Here is a 12,967-nt window from a genome sequence, read left to right as displayed (position 1 = left end):
TGTCTTCTGTCTTCTGTCCTGCAATCTGCAATGAGCCGAATCATATAAACTCTGTTTCTCTTTCCTCAGTGGACAAAAGTCCCTCATTCAGACCAGGGGCATATATCTTGTGAGCTGGCTCAGGCACAAGCTTACGACACCTTCTACACTTACTGAACAAGTTTCAGTTCCGTCTGACAGAGTTCAGCTTTGGCAGAGTTCACAAAGAGAAGGGACGTTATTGATCTCCTCTGCCGGAGCTTCAACAACACAAACTGAGCATGGACATTATTGATCCAGTCCACATAACATCTCCTCTGTCGGAGCTTCAACAGCACAAACTGAGCATGGACATTATTGATCCAGTCCACATAACATCTCCTCTGTCGGAGCTTCAACAGCACAAACTGAGCATGGACATTATTGATCCAGTCCACATAACATCTCCTCTGTCGGAGCTTCAACAGCACAAACTGAGAGGCACAATTAATGAATGTAATCCAAAAGCTATGTTCTACGTTTAAGTTGTGAAGATGACGTAGCTTGCGGTATATTCTATGTTTAAGGTGATTTACTAATATTTGAAAACCAGGAATCTTATAACTTTCACTAAGCTTATAAACAAATGTCAGCTGTTCTAGCTATACTGAGGTATACTGACACTGATGCGGGTGGCAGGTAACCTAGTGATTAAAAACGTTGGGCCAGTAACTGAAAGGTCACTGGTTTAAATCCCAGAGCCGACTATGTGAAAAATATGCAAAGGTATTTAAACCTAATTGCTCCTGTAAGTCGCTCTGGATAAGAGCGTCTGCTAAATGACTCTAATGTAAATGTACTGTTTACGTTAGGGCTGGGCAGTTGTCCAGGCTGATTGGTGAGGTCCAGGCTGGTGGCCAGCAGTTTTTCCCCCAGGATGGAGGTGAGGTACTGGGCCATGACATCCTGTTGAGTCGGGGTACAGTGGTTCTCCAGGGACAGGATCACTGGGTACGGAGACACCTGGCACAGAATAGTCTCTCTCAAGGGTCTGTCATGCCAGCAAGACACAAGATAACCATACCAGCAATGGAGGTCCTGTGTGACTCGGGTTTGGGTTCAATTCCCAAAGGAGTCACACACACACGTTCTAAAAATATAAACACGTTTCACAGTGAATAGCCCATTGCCAAGCAACCAGAATCAAAGAGGCCCATCTCCCCTTCAGTGAATAACACCCTCTATTAGTGATGGTAGCCAGTGAATTAGAATACGTAAACAACACACCAGGCAGTACAGTAGAACCCCGAGGCAACGTTCTGATTCCATTACCCTCCTAGACAACACTATGGGACTTATATCAAAGTAAGTGGAGATGTCCTAAAAATGTACACTGTTCTTTATCTGTGGTGTGGTCCTACCTCAAAGGCATGCTGTCCCACGGTAGTGATGACGTCCTTGAACAGGATCTTGCTGGTCAGAGTGTGACCATGGTAGACTATAGGCTCTGCACTAGGACCATCCCAGCAGTCAATCTCCAGACAACGACAACCTCTCCTCAGCGCACTGAGGACACACCGAGAGAGAGACGGATGGACGCGTAAGGAACACAAGATGATTACTAGGAGGAGGACTGAGGACATCTGTAGTTTACCAGCGACATACAGAGAACAAATGATAAAGTCGAAAATAGACCCAAACCTTATTTATTTTATAGTATATCCCTCACACTGTTTTACAGGACATGAAAGTTAATTCTGCAGACCGGTCAAAGAAATTATGTTTTCGATTATAATTTGAATTCCATTTTGCGTTATTCAGTACCAAAACGTTGAATGATTAATGAGTTAATAACCATCATATCAAAATGTATAGCCATATAAAAGCACAGAAACAAAATGGAGGATTTCCTTCTGACACACTAGCTCCCATCTGCACAGACTTGTCCTCACTGAACATACAGCAATAGTGGTTTGATTCATTGTTGGTCTTTATGTTCTTTATGCTCCTGATTCAGTTCTCCCTTTCCACCCTTTGCTCACCTGCCGGCTAGAGACAGAGTCCAGTCACCTCCCCTCCCCAGTCACCTCCCCTCCCCAGTCACCTCCCCTCCCCAGTCACCTCCCCTCCTAAGTCACCTCCCCTCCCCAGTCACCTCCCCGTTCATTAGCTGAGTGAACCAGGCCCCCCCATCAGGCCCTCCCACCAGACCTCCCCTCCCAAGTCATCTCCCCTCCATAGTCACCTCCCCTCCCCAGTCACCTCCCCTCCTAAGTCACCTCCCCTCCCCAGTCACCTCCCCTCCCCAGTCATCTCCCCTCCCCACCAGACCTCCCCTCCCCAGTCACCTCCCCTCCCCAGTCACCTCCCCTCCCAAGTCACCTCCCCTCCTAAGTCAACTCCCCTCCTAAGTAACCTCCCCTCCTAAGTCACCTCCCCTCCCCAGTCACCTCCCCTCCCCAGTCACCTCCCCGTTCATTAGCTGAGTGAACCAGGCCCCCCCATCACGGCCCCCCCATCAGGCCTCCCCACCAGACCTCCCCTCCCAGTCACCACCCCTTTCATTAGCTGAGTGAACCAGGCCCCCCCATCACGGCCCCCCCATCAGGCCTCCCCACCAGACCTCCCCTCCTAAGTCACCTCCCCTCCCCAGTCACCTCCCCTCCTCAGTCACCTCCCCGTTCATTAGCTGAGTGAACCAGGCCCCCCCATCACGGCTCCCCATCAGGCCTCCCCTCCTAAGTCACCTCCCCTCCCCAGTCACCTCCCCTCCCTAGTCACCTCCCCATTCATTAGCTGAGTGAACCAGGCCCCCCCATCAGGCCCTCCCACCAGACCTCCTCCCCAGTCACTCAATTAGAGGGCTTTACTACAGTCTATTACAGACGAGTGGGAGACACGCCTGCATCCCAAATGGCACCCTATTCCCTACATAGTGCACTACTTATGACCAGAACCTTCAAAAGTAGTGCACTATATAGGGAATAGAGTGCCATTTGGGATGCTGGCATTGTATTAGACAGGAGTGAGAGAGTACTCTATATTATACACAGGGGAAAGACAGTATATTACAGCAGAGAGAGAGAGAGAGTACTCTACTGGTCTCAGAGGACCAATAATGGCCTAGTTCTGCTGCCATCAGCCCCTTTCTCACTCAGTTCACCTCCTTTTTGTCCTTTAGTTAGCGGATGGAGAGGCTGCATTACTGAATATGAAGGAGAGACTGAGAGAGCAGACACTGCGGTTTGAGAGGGTTTAAACTGAGAGAGCAGACACTGCGGTTTGAGAAGAGAGGGTTTAAACTTTAAAGAATGGCAGTGGATAAACAACCAGCAGAAGCCATTTCTTAACTAGTTGTATTACCTGACATAGGCTGTTGCAATTACCTGACATAGGTAGAATTATTACATGACATAGGCTGTTGCAATTACCTGACATAGGTAGTGTTATTACCTGACATAGGCAGTTGTAATGACCTGACATATGTAGTGTTATTACCTGACACAGGCTGTTGTAATGACCTGACATAAGTAGAAATATTACATGACATAGGCTGTTGTAATTAATTGACATAGGTAGTGTTATTACCTGACACAGGCTGTTGTAATGACCTGACATAGGTAATGTTATTACCTGACACAGGCTGTTGTAATGACCTGACATAGGTAGTGTTATTACCTGACATAGGCAGTTGTAATTACCTGACATAGGTAGTGTTATTACCTGACATAGGCAGTTGTAATGACCTGACATATGTAGTGTTATTACCTGACACAGGCTGTTGTATTGACCTAACATAGGTAGTGTTATTACCTGACATATGCAGTTGTATTTACCTGACATAGGCATCCAGGGTGCTCTTGCCGACCAGCTGGTCCCCAGTGAGGTAAGTGTTGTGAGAAGACGAGATGAAGTAGTGACACAGAGGCTGGTCCATATCCTGGTACACAGACGTGTGTATCTGGTCAAACACACTACAGTCTTTAGACTCCATGTATCTGTAGAATCCCTCGAATGTCATGCTTCTGTTCTCTCTAGCTGCCAGGGATACGCAGAGGTTGGGTTAAAAAACCCTCAACAAAAAAACAATCACTCAGTTGGATGTACTACTTTAATTGCCTATGTACCTTGAGGACGTGAGGAGAGAAGGAAGTATTTGGATGGTAAAAATCTGTCCTGCCCCTGAACAAGGCAGTTAACCCCTTGTTCCCCAGTAGGCTGTCATTGTAAATACTAATTTATTCTTAACTGACTTGCCTAGTTAAATAAAGGTTAAAAATACATTTTAAAAATGTGCCAATTGAGAAAGTGTCTTGTTGTGCTAGTCCACTGACGAGCTTGACTGTCTTCGTTTTACTTCTGGTTTTCGTCGTGTCAGACTGATGCCTCTGTACCTGTAGCAGAGCATTTTGTCTGATGAGCTTGACTGTCATGGTTTTACTTCCTGTTTTCGTCAGGTCAGACGGATGCCTCTATGCCTGTCGTAGCGTGGCATTTCTATGGTGCTGTTTGTATAGCGGCAGGAGATGCTAAATAGACTTGTGTCCGTTCTAATCTGAAACAAGTGGTCTCATCACATGTGACTCAGCTAAGGCTAACAACATGCCTGGTAGGGGTACAGTCATAGATACCTACTGTACAGTCGTGGCCAAAAGTTTTGAGAATGACACAAATATACATTTTCACAAAGTCTGCTGCCTCAGTTTGTGTGATGGCAATTTGCATATACTCCAGAATGTTATGAAGAGTGATCAGATGAATTGCAATTAATTGTAAAGTCCCTCTTTGCCATGCAAATGAACTGAATCCCCCAAAAAAACATTTCCACTGCATTTCAGCCCTGCCACAAAAGGACCAGCTGACATCATGTCAGTGATTCTCTCGTTAACACAGGTGTGAGTGTTGATGAGGATAAGGCTGGAGATCACTCTGTCTGTCAGGTGCGTGAATGAGGACCCAAAAGCGAATTAACAAAACAGAGTTTCTTTAATGACGAAACACACGTAGGCTCAGATGGACAGGCAGATTCCGACAGGACAGGACAAGGTTAGCTGAACAGGCAGATTCCGACAGGACAGGACAAGGTTGCAGCAAACACGACGATAGTCTGGTTCAGGCATGAGTAACACAAACGAGAATCCAACAAGGACAGGAACAAAAACAGAGAGAGATGTAGGGACCTAATCAGAGGGAAAAAGGGAACAGGTGGGAAAAGGGGTGAATGAGGTAGTCAGAGAAGACAAGGAACAGCTGGGGAAAAGAGGGACAGAAACGGTAACCTAGTACGACCAGCAGAGGGAGACAGGGTGAAAGGAAAGGACAGAAACAAGACACAACATGACAATACATGACAGTACCCCCCCACTCACCGAGCGCCTCCTGGCGCACTCGAGGAGGAAACCTGGCGGCAACGGAGGAAATCCTCGATCAGCGCACGGTCCAGCACGTCCCGAGAGGGAACCCAACTCCTCTCCTCAGGACCGTACCCCTCCCAATCTACGAGGTACTGGTGACCACGGCCCCGAGGACGCATGTCCAAAATCCTACGGACCCTGTAGATGGGTGCGCCCTCGACAAGGATGGGGGGGGGGGGGGGAAGACGAGCGGGGGCGCGAAGAACGGGCTTGATACAGGAGACATGGAAGACCGGGTGGACGCGACGAAGGTATCGCGGAAGAAGAAGTCGAACTGCGACAGGATTAATGACCCGAGAAATACGGAACGGACCAATGAACCGCGGGGTCAACTTGCGAGAAGCCGTCTTAAGGGGAAGGTTCTGAGTGGAGAGCCAAACTCTCTGACCGCGACAATATCTAGGACTCTTAGTTCTACGCTTATTAGCAGCCCTCACAGTCTGCGTCCTATAACGGCAAAGTGCAGACCTGACCCTCTTCCAGGTGCGCTCGCAACGTTGGACAAAAGCCTGAGCGGAGGGGACGCTGGACTCGGCGAACTGAGATGAGAACAGCGGAGGCTGGTACCCGAGGCTACTCTGAAAAGGAGATAGCCCGGTCGCAGACGAAGGAAGCGAGTTGTGGGCGTACTCTGCCCAGGGGAGCTGTTCTGACCAAGACGCAGGGTTGCGAAAAGAAAGACTGCGTAAGATGCGACCAATAGTCTGATTGGCCCGTTCTGCTTGACCGTTAGACTGGGGGTGAAAGCCGGAAGAGAGACTGACGGAAGCCCCAATCAAACGGCAAAACTCCCTCCAAAATTGAGACGTGAATTGCGGACCTCTGTCCGAAACGACGTCTGACGGAAGGCCATGAATTCTGAAAACATTCTCGATGATGATTTGTGCCGTCTCTTTAGCAGAAGGAAGCTTAGCAAGGGGAATGAAATGAGCCGCCTTAGAGAACCTATCGACAACCGTAAGAATAACAGTCTTCCCCGCTGACGAAGGCAGTCCGGTGACAAAATCTAAGGCGATGTGAGACCACGGTCGAGAGGGAATGGGAAGCGGCCTGAGACGGCCGGCAGGAGGGGAGTTACCGGACTTAGTCTGCGCGCAGACCGAACAAGCAGCCACGAAACGACGCGTGTCATGCTCCCGGGTGGGCCACCAAAAACGCTGGCGAATGGAAGCAAGCGTACCCCGAACGCCAGGGTGGCCGGCTAACTTGGCAGAGTGAGCCCACTGAAGAACGGCCAGACGAGTAGGAACGGGAACGAAAAGAAGGTTCCTAGGACAAGCGCGCGGCGACGGAGTGTGAGTGAGCGCTTGCTTTACCTGCCTCTCAATTCCCCAGACAGTCAACCCGACAACACGCCCCTCAGGGAGAATCCCCTCGGGGTCAGTGGAGGCTACTGAAGAACTGAAGAGACGAGATAAAGCATCAGGCTTGGTGTTCTTGGAGCCCGGACGATAAGAAATCACGAACTCGAAACGAGCGAAAAACAGCGCCCAACGCGCCTGACGCGCATTAAGTCGTTTGGCAGAACGGATGTACTCAAGGTTCCTATGGTCAGTCCAAACGACAAAAGGAACGGTCGCCCCCTCCAACCACTGTCGCCATTCGCCTAGGGCTAACCGGATGGCGAGCAGTTCGCGGTTTCCCACATCATAGTTACGTTCCGACGGCGACAGGCGATGAGAAAAATACGCGCATGGGTGGACCTTGTCGTCAGAGAGGGAGCGCTGAGAAAGAATGGCTCCCACGCCCACCTCTGACGCGTCAACCTCGACAACGAACTGTCTAGAGACGTCAGGTGTAACAAGGATAGGAGCGGATGTAAAACGATTCTTGAGGAGATCAAAAGCTCCCTGGGCGGAAACGGACCACTTAAAGCACGTCTTGACAGAAGGGCTGTGAGAGGAGCTGCCACCTGACCGAAATTACGGATGAAACGACGATAGAAGTTCGCGAAGCCGAGAAAGCGCTGCAGCTCGACGCGTGACTTAGGGGCGGGCCAATCAATGACAGCTTGGACCTTAGCGGGATCCATCTTAATGCCTTCAGCGGAAATAACAGAACCGAGAAATGTGACGGAGGAGGCATGAAAAGAGCACTTCTCAGCCTTCACAAAAAGACAATTCTCTAAAAGGCGCTGGAGGACACGTCGAACGTGCTGAACATGAATCTGGAGTGACGGTGAAAAAATCAGGATGTCGTCAAGGTAAACGAAAACAAAGATGTTCAGCATGTCTCTCAGGACATCATTGACTAATGCCTGAAAGACAGCTGGAGCGTTAGCGAGGCCGAAAGGAAGAACCCGGTATTCAAAGTGCCCTAACGGAGTGTTAAACGCCGTCTTCCACTCGTCCCCCTCCCTGATGCGCACGAGATGGTAAGCGTTACGAAGGTCCAACTTAGTGAAAAACCTGGCTCCCTGCAGGATCTCGAAGGCTGAAGACATAAGAGGAAGCGGATAACGATTCTTCACTGTTATGTCATTCAGCCCTCGATAATCTATGCAGGGGCGCAGGGACCCGTCCTTCTTCTTAACAAAAAAGAACCCCGCTCCGGCGGGAGAGGAGGAGGGGACTATGGTACCGGCGGCAAGAGCTACAGACAAATAATCTTCGAGAGCCTTACGTTCGGGAGCCGACAGAGAGTATAGTCTACCCCGGGGGGGAGTGGTTCCCGGAAGGAGATCAATACTACAATCATACGACCGGTGTGGAGGAAGAGAGGTGGCCCTGGACCGACTGAACACCGTGCGCAGATCGTGATATTCCTCCGGCACCCCTGTCAAATCACCAGGCTCCTCCTGTGAAGAAGAGACAGAGGAAACAGGAGGGATAGCAGACATTAAACATTTCACATGACAAGAGACGTTCCAGGAGAGGATAGAATTACTAGACCAATTAATGGAAGGATTATGACAAACTAGCCAGGGATGGCCCAAAACAACAGGTGTAAAAGGTGAACGAAAAATTAAAAAAGAAATGGTTTCGCTATGATTACCAGAAACAGTGAGGGTTAAAGGTAGCGTCTCACGCTGAATCCTGGGGAGAGGACTACCATCCAGGGCGAACAAGGCCGTGGACTCCCTTAACTGTCTGAGAGGAATGTCATGTTCCCGAGCCCAGGTCTCGTCCATAAAACAGCCCTCCGCCCCAGAGTCTATTAAGGCACTGCAGGAAGCTGACGAACCGGTCCAGCGTAGATGGACCGACAAGGTAGTGCAGGATCTTGAAGGAGAGACAGGAGTAGTAGCGCTCACCAGTAGCCCTCCGCTTACTGATGAGCTCTGGCTTTTACTGGACATGAAGTGACAAAATGACCAGCAGAACCGCAATAGAGACAGAGGCGGTTGGTGATTCTCCGTTCCCTCTCCTTAGTCGAGATGCGGATACCTCCCAGCTGCATAGGCTCAGCACCCGAGCCGGCAGAGGAAGATGGTAGTGATGCGGAGAGGGGGGCAACGGAGAACGCGAGCTCCTTTCCACGAGCTCGGTGACGAAGATCAACCCGTCGCTCAATGCGAATAGCGAGTTCAATCAAGGAATCCACGCTGGAAGGAACCTCCCGGGAGAGAATCTCATCCTTTACCTCTGCGCGGAGACCCTCCAGAAAACGAGCGAGCAAAGCCGGCTCGTTCCAGCCACTGGAGGCAGCAAGAGTGCGAAACTCAATAGAGTAGTCTGTTATGGATCGATTACCTTGACATAGGGAAGACAGGGCCCTGGAAGCCTCCTCCCCAAAAACAGATCGATCAAAAACCCGTATCATCTCCTCCTTAAAGTCCTGATACTGGTTAGTACACTCAGCCCTTGCCTCCCAGATTGCCGTGCCCCACTCACGAGCCCGTCCAGTAAGGAGAGATATGACGTAGGCGACACGAGCAGTGCTCCTGGCGTAAGTGTTGGGCTGGAGAGAAAACACAATATCACACTGGGTGAGGAACGAGCGGCATTCAGTGGGCTCCCCAGAGTAACACGGCGGGTTATTGATTCTGGGCTCCGGAGATTCGAAAGCCCTGGAAGTGGCCGGTGGATCGAGGCGGAGATGGTGAACCTGTTCTGTGAGGTTGGAGACTTGGGTGGCCAGGGTCTCAACGGCATGTCGAGCAGCAGACAATTCCTGCTCGTGTCTGCCTAGCATCGCCCCCTGGATCTCGACGGCTGAGTGGAGAGGATCCGAAGTCGCTGGGTCCATTCTTGGTCGGATTCTTCTGTCAGGTGCGTGAATGAGGACCCAAAAGCGAATTAACAAAACAGAGTTTCTTTAATGACGAAACACACGTAGGCTCAGATGGACAGGCAGATTCCGACAGGACAGGACAAGGTTAGCTGAACAGGCAGATTCCGACAGGACAGGACAAGGTTGCAGCAAACACGACGATAGTCTGGTTCAGGCATGAGTAACACAAACGAGAATCCGACAAGGACAGGAACAAAAACAGAGAGAGATGTAGGGACCTAATCAGAGGGAAAAAGGGAACAGGTGGGAAAAGGGGTGAATGAGGTAGTCAGAGAAGACAAGGAACAGCTGGGGAAAAGAGGGACAGAAACGGTAACCTAGTACGACCAGCAGAGGGAGACAGGGTGAAAGGAAAGGACAGAAACAAGACACAACATGACAATACATGACACTGTCATGCTGATTGAGTTCGAATAACAGACTGGAAGCTTCAAAAGGAGGGTGGTGCTTGGAATCATTGTTCTTCCTCTGTCAACCATGGTTACCTAAAAGGAAACACGTGCCGTTATCATTGCACAAAAAGGGCTTCACAGGCAAGGATATTGCTGCCAGTAAGATTGCACGTAAATCAACCATTTATCGGATCATCAAGAACTTCAAGGAGAAAGGTTAAATTGTTGTGAAGAAGGCTTCAGGGCGCCCAAGAAAGTCCAGCAAGTGCCAGGACCATCTCCTAAAGTTGATTCAGCTGCGGGATCGGCGCACCACCAGTACAGAGCTTGTTCAGGAATGGCAGCAGGCAGGTGTGAGTGCATCTGCACGCACAGTGAGGTGAAGACTTTTGGAGGATGGCTTGGTGTCAAGAAGGGCAGCAAAGAAGCCACTTCTCTCCAGGGAAAAACATCAGGGACAGACTGATATTCTGCAAAAGGTACAGGGATTGGACTGTTGAGGACTGGGGTAAAGTTCAATGATGAATCCCCTTTCCGATTGTTTGGGGCATGTGGAAAAAAGCTTGTCCGGAGAAGACAAGGTGAGCGCTACCATCAGTCCTGTGTCATGCCAACAGTAAAGCATCCTGAGACCATTCATGTGTGGGGTTGCTTCTCAGCCAAGGGAGTGGGCTCACTCACAATTTTGCCTAAGAACACAGCCATGAATAAAGAATGGTACCAACACATCCTCCAGTAGCAACATCTCCCAACCATCCAGGAACAGTTTGGTGAGAAACAATGCCTTTTCCAGCATGATGGTGCACCTTGCCATAAGTCAAAAGTGATAACTAAGTGGCTCGGGGAACAAAACATTGATATTTTGGGTCCATGGCCAGGAAACTCCCCAGACGTTAATCCCATTGAGAACTTGTGGTCAATCCTCAAGAGGTGGGTGAACAAACAAAAACCCGCAAATTCTGACAAACTCCAAGCATTGATTATGCAAGAGTGGGCTGCCATCAGTCAGAATTTGGCCCAGAAGTTCATTGACAGCATGCCAGGGCGGATTGCAGAGGTCTTGAAAAAGAAGGGTCAACACTGCAAATATTGACTCTTTGCATCAACTTCATGTAATTGTCAATAAAAGCCTTTGACACTTATGAAATGCTTGTAATTATACTTCAGTATTCCATAGTAACATCTGACAATAATATCTAAAGACACTGAAGCAGCAGACTTTGTGAAAATTAATATTTGTGTCATTCTCAAAACTTTTGGCCACGACTGTACTGTAACAATAAAAATGAAAATAAGTGAACAAGGAAACCTAATTAATTGTGCATCATGATAGGACAGAACTGTTCCAAGTCCCACCTCATCCCCTTTCACTCACCTGTCTCCTCAATCTCATATCTGTCAATCAAGCCCTCCGCTGTCTCCTGATTGGCTGCTGCCTCCATCTGCTCCATGTGTAGGAACCTGAGGAGAGCGGAGGCGGCCAGAGTATTCCTTCCGGAGGAGTAGCACTGGTAGATGTTCTGGATCTCTGACCTTCTGGAGGTGGAGGCCTTGTTCTTCTTCATTGTCCGCCAGCCAGCAGAGTCCTCAAGCCCCCTGACCCAGGTCTCACCCTGGCCCCTGTGGAAACAAACCTGTTTGACTTCATTGTGTTTTCATCCTCAATGGTTTTTCATTTGTGGTATTGTTGTATTCGCGTGGCTGAGGTAAGTTTTTTTTTTTTATTGTCAAATAAAATGCAATCATCCTTTAAGACACAGTCCCCAGGAACCCACTGGGACATAGAAGAAGGGATCATGGTATATTGTTTATAATAGTTTACAGTTTATAACAGTTTACAGTTTATAATAGTTTACAGTTTATAATACTTTACAGTTTATAATAGTTTACAGTTTATACTACTTTACAGTTTATAATAGTTTACAGTTTATAACAGTTTACAGTTTATAATAGTTTACAGTTTATAATAGTTTACAGTTTATAATACTTTACAGTTTATAATAGTTTACAGTTTATAACAGTTTACAGTTTATAATAGTTTCCATTTTCTAATAGTTTCCAGTTGACTGGAATGGCATTGGCGGAATGGCATTGAGTGGAATGGCATTGATAGGAATGGCATTGAGTGGAATGGGATTGACTGGAATGGCATTGATAGGAATGGCATTGGCTGGAATGGCATTGAGTGGAATGGCATTGATAGGAATGGCATTGAGTGGAATGGCATTGATAGGAATGGCATTGGCTGGAATGGCATTGAGTGGAATGGGATTGACTGGAATGGCATTGACTGGAATGGCATTGATAGGAATGGCATTGGCTGGAATGGCATTGACTGGAATGGCATTGATAGGAATGGCATTGACTGGAATGGCATTGACTGGAATGGCATTGACTGGAATGGCATTGGCTGGAATGGCATTGAGTGGAATGGGATTGACTGGAATGGCATTGACTGGAATGGCATTGATAGGAATGGCATTGATAGGAATGGCATGGGCTGGAATGGCATTGACTGGAATGGCATTGATAGGAATGGCATTGACTGGAATGGCATTGACTGGAATGGCATTGACTGGAATGGCATTGACTGGAATGGCATTGAGTGGAATGGCATTGACTGGAATGGCATTGAGTGGAATGGCATTGACTGGAATGGCATTGACTGGAATGGCATTGACTGGAATGGCATTGACTGGAATGGCATTGACTGGAATGGCATTGAGTGGAATGGCATTGACTGGAATGGCATTGAGTGGAATGGCATTGACTGGAATGGCATTGACTGGAATGGCATTGACTGGAATGGCATTGACTGGAATGGCATTGAGTGGAATGGCATTGACTGGAATGACATTGACTGGAATGGCATTGAGTGGAATGGCATTGAGTGGAATGGCATTGATTGGAATGGCATTGAGTGGAATGGCATTGATGGAATGGCATTGAGTGGAATGGCATTGATTGGAA

The 12,967-nt window shown here is 48.6% G+C and overlaps 1 protein-coding gene across 1 annotated transcript in view; it reads right to left on the bottom strand.

Annotated features, from left to right (window-relative positions):
• The window catches only part of LOC110500557 (1-phosphatidylinositol 4,5-bisphosphate phosphodiesterase zeta-1), a 42,196-nt gene extending 30,568 nt beyond the window's left edge, over positions 1-11,628 (bottom strand). The window contains exons 1-4 of the mRNA XM_090213310.1: positions 11,373-11,628; positions 3,795-3,996; positions 1,380-1,524; positions 826-981 (exon numbers count right to left, since the gene is read on the bottom strand). Coding sequence (XP_090069436.1) covers positions 826-981; positions 1,380-1,524; positions 3,795-3,996; positions 11,373-11,562 — 693 coding nt within the window. The 5' untranslated portion in view covers positions 11,563-11,628. The remainder of the gene's footprint in view (positions 1-825; positions 982-1,379; positions 1,525-3,794; positions 3,997-11,372) is intronic.
• Positions 11,629-12,967: the final 1,339 nt, after the last annotated feature.

Source organism: Oncorhynchus mykiss, chromosome 2 (assembly GCF_057628025.1).
Source record: "Oncorhynchus mykiss isolate SJ-2025 chromosome 2, ASM5762802v1, whole genome shotgun sequence".
Lineage (NCBI taxonomy): Eukaryota > Metazoa > Chordata > Actinopteri > Salmoniformes > Salmonidae > Oncorhynchus > Oncorhynchus mykiss.
The sequence above is the reverse complement of the archived record's forward strand: the minus strand, read 5'-3'. Positions and strand labels throughout refer to the sequence as shown.